We start from the raw sequence: 15,483 nt of genomic DNA, 5'->3' as shown, positions 1-15,483 counted from the left end.
TTTTACTAAGCTGGGGTTCGAAATCAAAACCTTAGGGTATTAGGCGAAAGACAAAAATTAAAGACCACTAATTTGAGGGACAAAAATTAAAGAACATCCAAAGGAAGGACAATCCGCGCAAAAAAAAATGTTGTATTAGTTTAACGGGTTTGTTATCTAATTAACAAAATTTGATTTGGGTCTCATCTTCTTATTTTGGTTTTGATATTTTAAGGTCAAATTTCTTTTTGTGTAGTTGTTATTCAGACCTTGTGACTGAGACAACCCCCCAAAACCCCTTATTCGACAAATCTAAAATAAGTCTTATTTAGAAATGAAGCTGTCTAGTCAATTCTTGTCAATTGTTACCCTATAAAAGCTTATATAATATTCTAGAGATATTCTACATTTCAATCGACATGTATCATCCAAAATCCATAAATAGTCCGCACAATTTTTTGTTTCAATATTTAAGTCTAAATCTATTATTTCAATAATACATTCTTTAAGGAAATCATATTTGTACTTCGGGTTGAAATTGACCAATAAACCGGAATAGAAAGAAAGAATTTTCAATACTTTCTCTATGTTTTTTTTTTGGGTGGGGGGAGGGACGTCCGGCGACGATTAGAATTACTTTACTTATTAGTTTAGTATTAATTACCTGCATATCAATCAACTAACTATAGAGATCTAGGTTGAGATATCAAAGTTGACCTCCTTGTGGGTGTGATAGATGAATGGCAGTAGAGTTAAGATTTTTAGTTTATGATTTTTGATATTTTTTTTGCTTACTAGATTTTAAGTATATTATTTGTATATATTAAATAAAATTTTAAACACAAAATAGGGATTGAGCATACATTACTTGGTTTTATTAAACCTGTAGCTTCGAGCGACAAAAAAACCCTGTAACTATCATTATGGCTCCGCCTGCGTATAGAAATGTTTAAAACATTATTCGTTGAATAACCAGAAACAGCTTACCGTTTATTACTACCTCCTTTACCATGTCTAAATTTTAATATTTTAGGAAATTTATGCTTTGCTTTGTCGATGTCAATTTTGTTTTTCCATTACATAATAAAAGATAAAATGTATGGAGATAATAAAACTTTTTAATCCTCCAATGAATAAACAGACATTGCCAAATCCACGCGGACTTTCATCACGTGATTCCTCCTAGAACATTCGCCACGTGTCCAAATTGATGGCAAACCGCACGTGAGTATCCATCTAATCATAAAAACCGCCGTCCAAATTGATCAGTTTCTGAAATAAATTTTCAACAATACCCAATTATCTTCCCTAATTACAAAACACCCCCATAAATTTCTCATCACTTTACACTTTATACCCCAATAAATTAATACCGACGTCCACTCTACGCAGAAACTTCTTTTTTTATCGCAACTATATTTTTCTCTTCCTGTGATAACTCAACCCACCATGTCTAGCCCTTCTGCTTCATCTCGCAAGGTTTGTTTCTTGGTCTATTTTTTTTTTCTTAAATTGAATCTTTATGGATTATATGAAGAAAAAAATAGTTTTTTTTTTTTTGTTTCTTGCAAATGGGGTTGTTTATTTTGTTGAAATGTAGTAGGCTTTGAGCAAGATCGCTTGTAATCGGTTACAGAAAGAGCTTGTGGAATGGCAGGTTAATCCACCTGCTGGATTTAAACACAAAGCTACTGATAATCTTCAAAGGTATTTGCTCTCTCTCTTTTTTTTTTTTTGTCTGAAATTGATTTATTTGGTTTATGTATTGATTTTCAAGAAAGGGGTTGATTGGAAAAAGAAAAAGATTTCAGCTTTATTGGTTTTTTTTATTGAATTGTTTGTAATTTTTGTGTTTTTGGGGTGGTAGATGGATAATTGAAGTCAATGGGGCACCTGGAACTTTGTATGCAAATGAGATGTATCAACTTCAAGTTGATTTCCCTGAGCATTACCCTATGGAAGCCCCTCAAGTGAGTTTCCCTTTTTTTTTTCCCCCATATAATTTAATTATTTATTAATTTTTGTTGTCCAAAGAAAAATTTCTCTTGTTGTTTTTTTGTTTTAACAGGTAATTATGTCTTGCTGTCTTATAGGTCAATTAGTAAGAATTAACAGGATAACTAGAGGAAAAAGTGTTTTAAATCCTGAAGAACTAATTATTTTGTGACTTCAGACATAAGCAGTAGATAATGATCATTTAATAAATAGAACTGCCTAGGCTTTCAGTATGGTGAAGTTTAACATTGATTGAAAAAGTAAGCATTTCAGAAAACTCTTAATAAATACTATGTGTGTTTGCTTTCTTAGTTCCATCAGCTTTGGTTTAACTGCTTTGAATACTTCAACTTGGAGTCTAATTTCTGCCATCATATATCTGGAATGCAAGACATTAGCTTGCTTATTTGATAATAGTAATTTCTTTTTTTAAAGTTTATTTTATCTTTACTGTAGCATTTTATCTCTTGACTTGGCAGGTTGTTTTTATCCCTCCTGCTCCATTGCATCCTCACATTTATAGCAATGGGCATATCTGTTTAGGTTTGTTTTCCCATCCTTTGCAAGCATTTTGTTTGCTCATCAGATCTTAATTGCTTCCTAACATGCAATAGTGCAAAGTAATCAATGCGGCACTTGAAATTGAGGCCTACACATACGGAATAAAAACAGTATATATCTTATAATTGCACGACATGAGATGAGTGAGAAGCATTTTCCTTCTAGTTGCTCAGCATGGTCATTTTGCGATGGTAGCTTGAATTGGTACAACTATTGGATTGCAATTGTGCTAAATATCTCTAGTTTCCCAGCATGGCCATTTTGCGATGGTATCTTGAATTGGTTCGACAATTGGATTGCAAATGTGCTAAATGTCATATTGTTGCCCCCGTTGCATCCTTGGTTATGGTTTTCTGTTCTTCTTTTGTTTCTTGTAGTATGTTGTTTCTCAACAAGCAAGTTGAGTGAAGATAAAATCTAGCCTAGATATGGTGGCATTTTGATTTGGCTCTTTGGACTTGTTCTGCATTCTTTTGTTTGTGTATGTGTCTGTTGAAATCTTGTTTGGTTGGGGAAATGAACATGACAAGAAGTCTATTACTTAACATTTTCTGGATACTTTGAAGCTTAATCATGAGTGTCTTGGTCAAATCTACTTGTTAAAACAGCAGATGAATTGAGAGTATACTGCTTGATCGCTCTGTTGCTTTGCACCATGATTATATCTTCTTTTAGCAGCACGTATTCTCTACTTAAAATTTCCTGGTTATTTGGGATTTACCCATCTTAATACAAACATCAGTAATTTTGAAAATAAAACAAATGGCCCAAAGTACTACCTCATATTACAATTGCAGGCTAGTGAGTTGTGCTCATTATTCCAAATTATGTACTTCCTCTGTCTCAATTTATGTGGCTTAATTCCTTTTTAGTATGTTAAAAAAGAATGTAAGTTTTCCATATTTAGTGGAGTAAGCTTTTAATTCCAGTATTCCTATTTTACCCTTAATGATACTCCCTTATAGGCATGGCATAGCATGTTTAAAACCACAAAATCAAGGGTACTTTTGGTATGTCATACACACTTTTAAGACCACAAGATTCAAAAGTCTTTTTTACATTCTTCAAATTTGTGGTGTGTCAAGTTAAGACACATAAATTGAAATGGCGGGTGTAGTATATTATATTCCGATTCTACAGTTATTCTAAAACTAGTTTTCTCTCTTTTCTTGTTTCCTGGTAATATTCTTTTGCCATGAAAAACTCCTCTTGAACTACATATCAAGATCATATGTAGGGTAAAATTCTCTTCACAAGTTAATCCTGGGTAAGTGGAGACCAGTAGAGGGGTGGGCCCATTATCAAATTTAATGTGTCTCACAACAGATAAAAGTTAGGGGGGTCATTTTGGGCGCCGCTTGGCCCTCAGGGATTTCTAGGTCAGAAAAGAAAAGGTATCTCGGGGTTCATAAATTGCAGCAATAACCCTCCGGTTTAGCATGTTTAGGAGTTTATGGATGCATCATTTAGCTCAAGGCTGGTTAAACTTTATCGGTGATACTGCCATGTTATTTAGGTAGACTCACCTATGTAATGTGCTCTTTTTTTTTTTTTTTGATAAAGTAAGTAATTTCATTGCTGGCATCAAGTAGATGCATAGTAGTTACAGAAGTAGAGTAGCAAAAGGAACTTATCATCTCCAGTACATGTCTAGTTAAGAGCTAAGGAGTTGATAAAGTTCATAAAGGTAACAGGGGAATCTATTGGGGACAAGTAAACCCAACTATACAAAAACATAAGGCATTTAGCTTTTAAAGATTGGAATGAAGTTGATATTCCATCAAAGCATCTCCTATTCCTTTCATTCCAGATGCTCCAAAAAATAGCAGCAGGTATCATCTTCCAGATTCTCTTGATGGTGCTATCAACTTTCCAGTAACTCCAGCTTTCAAAGACATCCCTGATACTCTGTGGCATGATCCAATTGAGTCCAAAAATTGTAATAAACATATTCCATAACTCTGTTGCCACTGGACAATGTATGAAAAGGTGGTTGTGTGATTCTGCTACCTTCAAACACATATAGCACCTATTTGCCAGATGAAAATTCCTTCTGGCTAGGTTATCTTGGGTCAAGCATGCTTCATGTAGTGCTGTCCAGCTGAAACAACTAATTTTAGGAGGTAATTTGACTTTCCAAATAAGCTTCCAAGGCCAATGAGCTGTGATTGCATTCTGAGGGCCAAGGAGTTTATATGCAACCTTAACTGAAAATTCCCCCTTCCTTCTATTCCCCCATTTTAGTTGGTCTGGCACCAGGTTGTTGATTGTGGCATTATGAAGTGCTGCTAAAAGGTTGATCAGTTCTTCCATCTCCCAGTCCTGAATGTTCCTTCTTAGGTTGAGGTTCCATGTGTTTCCATCTCTGTGTTGGTGAATTGTAGCATCTGGTTCATTGGCTATCTGAAAAATGTTGGGGTATGCAACCTTAAGAGGGGTGTTGCCCAACCACTTATCTCTCCAAAAACTGATGTGCTGGCCATTCCCTACTACCAGATGTTTGTGCTGAGAGAACACATCCCATAGTTTGCTTATGCTCTTCCAGCAACCAACCCCATAAGGTTCATTTGAGACTTTTGAACACCAGTGGTTCAAGGCTCCATGTTTGGCAATAATGACATCCTTCCATAGGCACTGATCCTCTCGTGTGTATCTCCATAGCCACTTCATTAGTAAACATTTATTGTGTAGTGCAAGGTCTTTGATGCCCAGGCCTCCCAGATCCTTTGGCAGCAAGACTTTATCCCACTTGACCAAATGAAATTTGTGAGTGGTGTTGTTCCCTTCCCATAGAAAGTTCCTTCTAATTTTGTCCAGCTGTTCCAAAGCCTTACTGGTGATGGGATGGAGTGACATACTATAGGTTGGTATGCTATCAAGCACACTATTGATTAATGTCAGTCTGCCACCCACTGAAAGGTATTTGAAGAGGTGTCAGTGGTGCTGCAGAATATTGATTTTGCAAAGACTAGCAATGTAGCACCTACAATCACATGTTTGTGGATACTGACATTGTGAAGTCTTGTTGTGTATGTCGGTGGGGCATAGACTTAATCATCAGCATATGTATGGGCTTGTCTGGAATGTTTAGCCCTTTGGTTTTGATTTTTGAAGCCACAGCCACAAGTTAGATCTGATACTTTCAGATAAACAAAAACTTACTGCCCTGGACAGAAACAGAAGCATGTTTTGATATTCTTTCAGTTAGCTTCTCCTCCTATTTGCTAAGTGAGAAAGAAAAGGAAAAAAGATGATCTAGAGAACACTCGCGCACATGAAAAATATGTGAACTCCCATCAACACATTGGCCAAGTTATATAATTGTTGGTATTCTTTTGCTTGACCGGCTTACTAGTTCAAAATTCAAACAAATGTACCTACAATTTAAAATTGCTATAAAAATTTTGGTAGTTATGATTTAGTTCCTATATGTATACCTCCTCTGATCCAATTTATGTGGCAACATTACTATTTGGGTAGTCAAACAGGTCTTCTTTGACCCTGCTTATCTTAAATTTTGAATCAACTATTATGACTTCTAGAAGGTGTACTTATTATGTTCGTAGGTTTTTTTTTTCCAATGAAGTAAGTAGTATTTAAATGGCATCAAGAAGATGCATATAGCAAAGTAGTTACAAAAGAGAGAGATTATTAGCTCTGTTACAAAGAGGCCTATGCTAAGGATAAAGAGCTAATAAAGTCCAACAACTTCAAATGAGAATCTACAGGGGACAGACTATCTATGCCAGCTACACAAATCTAAAAGACATCTAGCCTTAAGGAGTGGTTTGGAGTTGATATTCCATCAAAACATTGTCTATTCCTCTCATTCCAAACACACCAAAAAATACAAGCAGGAATCATTTTTCAGACTTGTCTGATGGATTTATCAACTTTACATGAAATCCAACTAATGTAGGCATCCTTGATACTTGCTGGTAGTTTTAAATATGTAATTTTTCTTTTTCAAAGGCTTGAAGAATCTGTATCCAAATTCTATCGAATATTAAGTACTTTGACCCTGGTACTCTGAACATTGCCACATAAAGTGAAATGGAGGGAGTACATTTTATTTCTAAAGGAATATTAATAAATGTTTGCTGCCAAAAGTTGATCAATCCCTCGAAACTGAATTAGATAAGTACTGGCAGTAATTAACAGGAGTGTGGCATAATTTTGTAGCAGTCACCCCTTTCTCCAACTAACAGTCTTATGTATTACATGATTAAATATTACACTGTATGGTGTATTTGTTATGTGCTTCACATGATTTTGGTTCTTGTGTTTTCATATTATGCTCGCCGGTTGGTTGCAGATATCCTGTACGATTCATGGTCCCCTGCCATGACTGTTAGTTCCATCTGCATCAGCATTCTCTCAATGTTGTCTAGCTCACCTGCGAAGGTCTGTTAGCATTTAAATTTCAATGGAATTTTACATTTGGCATCTCTTCATTTGTTCATGAACTTCTCACCTTTTGAGATTGATACCTCAAATTTACCTTGTCTGTTTGAACAGCAACGTCCTGCGGACAATGATCGCTACGTGAAGAACTGCAAAAATGGCAGGTCTCCCAAGGAGACGAGATGGTGGTTCCATGACGATAAAGTGTAGTATCACATGCTACATACGACTACAACCTAGCAACTCCAACTCCAAACTGAAAAGCAAAGAGAATTTGGTTTATAAAACAAGTAGTAGTAATAGAAGAACAACTGACATTCTGAATTTGCCAGTTCGCATTGTGCGCTGAGCAAAATTTGAAAGCTGCTATAATGCAGCCTTTACTTTGTATAGCGGTGTTAGTGATTCTGGTTAAATGTGAGACAGAAGCATATATAGGAATATTGTGTTTTATGTTATAATGGCCGTGGCATTAAAAGCCGGCCCTTTATCGTCACCCTTACGTGTGATGTACCATGTAATCAAACTTGCTTTGCTTGATTATAAGTTGGGGTTAAGAGTTCTACCTAGTGTAATATGACTTTCCAGTAAATTCAAGCTTGCTATGCTTACAACTTTTGTATTCATTTTCTTAAGGGAAAAGGTTACGGAACACACTCCAACTTTGGCCGAAATTGCTATAACACACTTTAACTTTGTGGGGGTCCTATGACCCCCCTGGACTATTTTTTTTGTGTATTATTGAGGGTATTATCGAGTGATATGGACAAAAAAGTGAGCACATAAAGAAGAATTATTTAGAATTCAACATGGCAAATAGAGACGGGTTTGTTCAGTTTCAAGTCCACTCTTGCACGCTCAACCAACATGTACTCACTTTTTGGTCCACGTCACCCAATAATACACAAAAAGATAGTCCGGGGGGGGGGGGGGGTCATAGGACCCCCGCAAAGTTGGAGTGTGTTATAGCAATTTCGGCCAAAGTTAGAGTGTGTTTTGAACCCTTTTTCCTTTTCTTAACATAAGTGCAAAGTGCGAAGACTCTTGATGATCATTGTCTTTAGGTGTTGAGCCGAAAGCCTAAAACACCAGAATTAGAGAACTCTATATTCAGTATAAGAGGAAAATTGTATCAACTCCTAAACATTAAGACTTAAGATTTATGTTCCAAATTGGTGAGATGGTAAATTTTTGTATTTTACTTTTAGTACTAGTGTGTACAGTATAAGCATTATCTGTTTTTTTCTTATATTGTGCTATTCTTCACATAAGTATAACAACAACAACAACAACATACCCTATGTATTCACACACAACTAGTTACAGTATATATATTTCACACAACTTAGTTTTATATATTGCACCGGAGAACAACTATTACTCTTTTGCATCTTATTAGAAGGGATGAAGAATACAATGGATTAAATTATGCACCAAACTCTTGTTAAAAATCATGATGCAGAGTAAAAGCTCATCATGAAGGCGAAAAAAGGGCAAAACTATTGAGTTCTAAGGTTCAAATCATAGATGAACAATATTAAGTGATTTCTTATCATCTATCTAAGTTGTAATGATAGAGTTACACCCGGTATCTGGACGACTGGACTGGTTGGTGATAGTAGTTGCTCGTGGAGTAGTCTAGGTGCGAACAAGGTGCTCCGAATATCATAATTGTTAGTAAAAAATATTGGAGGCGAATAAGTAGTCACCATTCACTGCTATTTCCTAGAATAACACCTGCCTAAACATCCTTGATAACGAGGGATTTTATGCGCTACTAAAGTTGTGGTAACGGAGTCATTTTATTCGGATTAATCGGGTGCAAAGTGAGTACCAAATACAATGTGGAAACGAAAGAGATACTTTCGTTCTAATTTATGTAGCTCTTTTCTTTTTAGTCTGTAAAAAAAAAATGATATCTTTCTATATTTAGTAACAATTTAATTTTAAATATACCAATATACCCTTAATGAATTGATCTATAACTACGTAAAATATGTAGTTTCAAAATATTGGTTTGCTTCTTGAACTCCAGCCTCAAACAAGGTCATATGAAATGGGAAGGAAGGAGTACATGTTATCGCAATTTATCACAGACATAACACTTCTATTGGAGTTGCAGGTCAGATTTTAAGTTCTAATAGTAGAAAAGAAATCCCCAAAATTTCAACTAATAAGATATCAACAGTATTACACTGCAAGAGGGCTCTCCTTTCTTGAAGAGAAGAATCAAGAAATGCTAATACAGCGCTATAATCCCATGATGTCTATGTTATCTTCCTCTTCTTCCCTCTTCACCCCATTTCCCAGACAGTTTTTGAGATGCCCTCTTCCAATATTCACTCAATCTTTCAAACCCCACTTAATAATACCTTCACTCCTTTGTACTGTCCCTAGAGATTTCACCCTTTTATTCTATTCTTCTAACACTGCTCAAACCTCCAATATTGACACCCCTGATGAACTGCACCATCAGCTATCAAATTCTAAACAAGTAAAGTTGCTAACTTTATCTTCTTGATTTAAAAAAATAGTGTTTTTTTTTTCCCTTACTTTCTGAGCTGGTGTCAGTGTGAACTAGCTTTTGCTTTGTTTTTAGGGTCCTTTGAAACCAGGTTTATATCTAGTGGGAACCCCAATTGGCAATCTTGAAGATATTACTCTCAGGTAAAATTCACTTGCATACTTTACTTCTTTTTGTATTGGCTTTTTGGTAGATGGACAATCACACACTAAGTTCAATCCTTATGTCACATTGTGGAAGAATAGGATTACACCTGTAAAGTTTCATGAATGTTATACATCAACTAGTATTACTATATTTTAGTCCCAAGCTAGTCGAGGGTCGGCTATATGAATCGTCAGACACTTGGACCTAGTTTGATTTAATATGAGTTCTCTAACATTAGAGGTTCTCTCTATGTTTTAGATAAGAGTATAATGGATATTATGGTCCAACAATTTGAAATGTCTATTTATTACTCTGTCCTTTTCAATTTGTTTGTCTTAGTTTGACTGGGCACAGAGTTTAAGAAAGTAAGGAAGACTTTTGAATCTTGTGGTCTTAAACTAAAAATATGTATGATGTACCAAAATGCCTTTTAATCTTGTGGTCTTAAACATGCCATGTGAGATATTGAAATTAAGGAGTTGCCAAATTAGGAAAGAGACATTCTTTTTAAAACATACTAAAAAGGAAAGTAAGACAGACAAATTGAAATAGAGGGAGTAATTCGTGTCCATTACATGTATTTCCCTCTGCTTAGGAATGAATTAGTTGTTGGCATTTTAAAGATCTAATCTTGAACACTGGATGTCATGATTGTTTTTTGCTTCCATATTCTCTGCCTTTTTGGTGAATTTGTCGATGCTTTCAGGGCTTTGCGAGTCTTGAAATCAGCAGATGTGATTCTTTCGGAAGATACAAGGCATTCCGGGAAATTGCTACACTATTACAACATTAAAACTCCTCTTGTAAGTCACTTTTTGGGTTATGCCTGGTGCTTTTCTTAGAACGTTTGTTTGTGTCTAAGAATAAGCTTTAGGTTTCAGCTTAGTTATCACAAGTTTAATGAGTCTCAAAGAGCTCACATGGTGCTGAGGAAACTACAAGATGGTGAAATTGTTGCCCTGATTAGTGATGCTGGCACACCTGGCATTAGTGATCCTGGAATGGAACTGGTGAGCAAGTATATCCTTGTGGATTATTCGATCTTTTCTTGCAATGACTATTTATACCAGAACAAACGGCTATCTTGATTCATTAGAAGTTGGACAATGTGTTGAATATCCATGATTATAGGCTATTTCTTAGGGGAAATATATTACTCCCTCCGTCCCAATTTAGGTGATGCGCTTAGATTGAGCACAGAGATAAAGAAAAACAGTAAGATTTTTGAAGCTTGTGGTCTGAAACAAGTTATACATATTTGTGTCGCTATAAATCATCTCACCAGGGGTAAACTGGTAAGTTTAAAGTTAAATTATTTCTAAATATATAAAGGTATCATTCTGGTACAAACTAAAAAGGGAAGTGTGCCACATATATTGGGACAGGGGGAGTAGTCGTTTGTGTACCATTGGACCAAAGGTTGTGATATATACCATGTGAAATAGTTTGTCCTGAACATTGTCTATATATTTGTGGAAAGAGCAGTAACTAGGTTTTCAGGCTTCATGTCCCACATCTTGTCTATTGAAAGATATGCATGTGAAATAATTTTCTAAAATGTAGGCTAAGCTGTGCGCGGAGAAAAATATACTTGTTGTTCCCATTCCCGGGCCTTCTGCTGTGGTAACTGCTCTCTCGGCCTCTGGCTTACCTACTCATGAGTTCTCATTTGGTAATGCTCTGACACACTGTGTTTTTTAGTTACTAAATTTCAAGAATAGTGAGTGAAATACTGGTTCACATATTGTGTCATTATGTAGTTGGTTTTCTTCCAAAGCATAATACTTCGAGGAGAGAGAGGCTGATACTTTCAGCAAATGAATCAGCCACACAAATTTTCTTCATTCCACCTCACAAGCTTTCTCAATTTCTTGAAGAGGCTGCTGCTATATTTGGTGAGAGTAGGTAAATCTCCAACCCCAACCAGCTCCCCGTTTCCCCCTTCTCACAAAAAAGAAAAGAGACAATTAGGGAAGGAGAATTTGTTTAGTTCCACCTTTACAGTTCTGCTACTTTCAGATGTTAATATATTGCATTTCATGCTTCAATGTAGGCAGTGTGTCATGGCTCGGGAGATGACCAAAGTTCATGAGGAGGTAAGTGCTTATGATTTAAGCTTACTATCCCTTGAAAGTTTTCATTATTTCATTATCATCCTTGTTAGATTTACAAGCTAGTACATAAATAACTATCTAATCTGGAAGAGGGATAAGTGAGCTTACAGATATTTCGAAGAGGGTTAAACACTAATTTTTGTTTCTTCTGTAGGAAGACCGGGTTGGATTTTCCTTTCTGTGTCTTGTATATTTCGACACTATAAAATAGTTCATATAAGTTAATTCTTTGTTCGCATATTTTTGTTCTTCCAAGTGCCTTTTTCTATATCACAGTTATTATGGTGATCTGTTATGATAGTTTATTACACAAGTTCAAAGGGTTACTCTTTGAATTTTTTGTTTTGTCTCATTAATTATTGATAGGAAAAAAGGCTCTTGAGCTTCATTAGTCATGCAAGCATTAATTCATAATGTTTATCAGTAATTCATAATGTTTCACTGCAACCTCATTAGTTCTGGCGTGGCACTATCGGCAAAGCAAAAGAGGCATACTTGGCACACCAACCGAAGGGTGAAATTACTTTCTTGATTGAAGGCAAATCGATCAGTATAGATGAGAGTCCATCAGAGTCCCAGCTGGAGAATGAGTTGAGAGAGCTGATTTCGGAGGGACATTCTCTTTCTATGGTAGTAATCTTTTTCCCAAAATGCAGATTTTATTTCTTCAGATCTTACTCTGTGCTAAGAACTCGAAATTTTCTAACGTGTTTACATAGTTTAGTAAAATTTAATGGTTACAACTTACAACATCACTTATCTTTTAAATCTCACAAATAGAAGTTTTCCATCGAGAACTAAGGAGTTAAAAAACAGTTATTTTGATCAACCTTCTTAAATTTATTTGCTCAATCTGATTTCTGGTAAAGGTTTGCAAGTGTCTTTTGCTGGCTTTCTTCTTCTAGGTTGTGAAGGGGTATAGTACATCCAGGTTCCAATATTTTGTATTAGGTGTAATGAGTTAGGTACTTATTTTTTGTTTCCTTAGCACAGTTTTTTGTTTGTACTTTGCCTTGTTTCTATTTTTCTACACTAAACGAAATTTCAGTAACCTATGGTCTTGTTTAATAAGTAACTCTCCACCTACCATCCGACAATCCCATTCTTTTGGTGTTCGCTTTAGTTACATTTTACCATCAAAAGTTGGTGGTTAATTTCATGAAAGAACCATATCTGCCAAATTCACTTGCTTAAGAATTTAGAAGCTGTGTCACATCAATTTGTTGCAACCCTATTTTTGATTCATTTTCATGGTTTACTTGATCAAATCAAAACGCCGTACGTAAATGATAATGCTGTTTTATGTATGGCAAATCTGTCTCAAATTTCAACCTCATCCTTCTGTTTTTTGCTTTCATGATCAGTAAACCAACCTAATTACAATATAATCTCTCATTTTACTGATGATTTAAGTCTATAGTTAGAATGAGCAGTTTTGCTGTTCAGTCATGCGTTACCGATTTATTTGAAGGTGTTTGACTGGTCACGGAGTTTAAGAATAAAACTTGTTGTCCAAAATAAGCCATAGATATTTTTTTGTGGCCATAAATTATCTCATTAAGGGTAAAATGGGGAGTTTAAAGTTAAATGTTACTAAATATAGAAAGGTGTAATTCTTTTTGGGACTGAATAAAAAGGAAAGAGTGTCCATAAATTGGGACAGAAGGAGTATCATTAAGTGGATGTAACTAGAATAATATAAATCTATACTTTTACAATGATAGCGGAACTTACAATATTTAGCAACAAATTGATGGGACATGGCTGTGGTAATGAGTATGATTTACTGAATAACATTCTGTAACGGTTAGGAGGCATTGAGATACAAGTTATGGTTAGGTGATATTACATTGTAGAAGATGGAGTATGTTTTTTTTCATTGCAACACTTGTCCATGTATGATTCGAATCTTGAACTTCAAAACCTATATGATATATCATTTGATCACAGGCCGTCAAGTTGGTAGCAAGTGGAAAGTTGATGAAACGAAAAGCAATATATTCTCTTGCATTGAGGAAATTCGGAGGGCAAGTAGAATCAGAGGATGAATAGACTAACTCTATCCTGTGAGTGTCTGTTATGTTACCTTCTATCTCCCAACCACTAAACCCACCATCCTCCCAAAATTAAGAAAACGGAAAGATTACTCTGTTGCTTTCATTGTAATTTAAGTAACGGCTTATGTTAATGGTTGCTTTGATATTGACCAGTTTGATATTGTCTCCAACTGCTTTGATTAGGAAAGGAGTTTTCTGCTATCTTCCCCGTGTGATAGCTGAGTGCAAGTTAAGGCAAAGGAAGTGCAGCATGCTATAGTATGTGTTTGACTGAACTCTTGTTAGAGAGAAAGGTTATTTTATACTAATGTGGATACCATGGAGCTTAAAACCATTTTTTGTTATAGGAAAATGACATCAAATTTGGTAAGAAAGCAACATGGTCCTAATAGTAGCAAGCAATTGTTTGTTAAGCAGTCCATAGTCTTAGTCACAGATATCACATCTGATTTAGCCTTTTCTTTTTTATTCTTACTCTATTGTACCTGGAGATGCAACTTTGTATCTGTCAACATTATTTGATCAGTTTTTTCTACAAATTCGTGTGCATTTGATGCGCCCCAGTAGTTTTATGTTAGTCTTAGTCATTTGGGTATTGAATTATTAGTGAACAGTCAGTTTTAACTCATGTTTGAGCAACTTGTGTTTGTATTCACACGATATGTTTCTCTTTCTCTTTTAAATGTATGTGTATTGTGTATAATGTTTTTAACACTCAAGTTATCTCCATGTTCTTCTACTAGAAGATGTTACCTACCTTAATATATAGGGGTATATTTGACCAAACACCAACAAAAGTAACAAACCAATCTTTTCAAGATATATTTTTGTGAAAGACATTTTATGTCATTATACCAAACACAAAATGGAAAAATTTACAAGTTCTTGTTAGTGAAGTTAGTTCAAATGCAAACAAATATGAAGAAGTTGTAACAGAAGAAACATGGGTGAGTTCCGAAGCACTAGTTCAGGAAAATATATTTGATTAAAGATTAGATATATAGATTTTATCATATTCTATATTTGATTAAAAACAAAACGATAAAATGACCAACGTGCCTTCTAATAAATTCTTCACTTTTGCTGTTAAAGACTTTTGCAAGTAAGGAAAACCATTTAAAAATCTTTTCAAAGCAGTCATTTGCGCAATCAATTCTAAAACATATCCTTTTAATACTACTTCTCTTAGCAAAAAATTTTCTCGTCTGGTAACTGGTTAGGATTAAGCAGGTATTAGTAATGTAGGTATTAGTTATGCAGGGTTTTAGTTATGCATAAATTATTTTTTTGGATATTGGTTTGTTATATTAAAAGTTAATAAATTTATATACTTGTTAAAATTTAAATATTTGTTTACAATTAAAATTAAAATATATTTTTTTACGAAATATAATAGTAAAATATATAAAAAAAAATTGTTTAGAAAAGGAAAGTAATTAAATGGGGGATGATAAGGGTAATATTGTCATTTCAATTTTTTATTCATGTATTAGTTATTTCATCTTCTACCTCGCATATCATAACTTATATATGTATTAGTTATGCGGGTTTCGAAATTGCAAATCAAATGTCGTACTAATTTTATACATGAATAACTTACTTCCTAACTAGCTACCAAATGCTGTATAAATATGCAGAAATTAATACATGAATAAGGTGTCTTTTTACTATCTACCAAACGTGGTATAAGTTAATGCAAGAA

At 34.8% G+C, this 15,483-nt stretch overlaps 2 protein-coding genes across 3 annotated transcripts; both read left to right on the top strand.

The window, feature by feature from the left end:
• The first annotated feature begins 1,303 nt into the window (after positions 1-1,303).
• LOC132628064 (probable ubiquitin-conjugating enzyme E2 18) lies at positions 1,304-7,502 on the top strand. Its single transcript, XM_060343767.1, has 6 exons — positions 1,304-1,458; positions 1,583-1,686; positions 1,847-1,949; positions 2,454-2,517; positions 6,851-6,939; positions 7,054-7,502. The coding sequence occupies exons 1-6, from the start codon at positions 1,429-1,431 to the stop codon at positions 7,147-7,149; spliced, it is 486 nt and encodes a 161-aa protein (XP_060199750.1). The 5' UTR covers positions 1,304-1,428; the 3' UTR covers positions 7,150-7,502.
• Positions 7,503-8,951: 1,449 nt separating this feature from the next.
• LOC132628063 (uncharacterized) lies at positions 8,952-14,409 on the top strand. Of its 2 annotated transcripts, none has more exons than XM_060343765.1 (10): positions 8,952-9,433; positions 9,539-9,606; positions 10,317-10,413; positions 10,492-10,620; positions 11,174-11,282; positions 11,371-11,515; positions 11,664-11,706; positions 12,181-12,354; positions 13,675-13,790; positions 13,935-14,409. In XM_060343765.1, the coding sequence occupies exons 1-9, from the start codon at positions 9,176-9,178 to the stop codon at positions 13,774-13,776; spliced, it is 1,125 nt and encodes a 374-aa protein (XP_060199748.1). In that variant the 5' UTR covers positions 8,952-9,175; the 3' UTR covers positions 13,777-13,790; positions 13,935-14,409. The 2 variants fall into 2 exon arrangements, with proteins under 2 accessions (XP_060199748.1, XP_060199747.1); XM_060343764.1 differs by having other exon boundaries at positions 8,953-9,433; positions 13,965-14,409.
• The last annotated feature ends 1,074 nt before the right edge of the window (positions 14,410-15,483 follow it).

This window comes from Lycium barbarum, chromosome 2, assembly GCF_019175385.1.
Source record: "Lycium barbarum isolate Lr01 chromosome 2, ASM1917538v2, whole genome shotgun sequence".
NCBI classification, from domain to species: domain Eukaryota; kingdom Viridiplantae; phylum Streptophyta; class Magnoliopsida; order Solanales; family Solanaceae; genus Lycium; species Lycium barbarum.
Note: the sequence above shows the minus strand (reverse complement) of the source record. Positions and strands in the feature narration are given on the sequence as shown.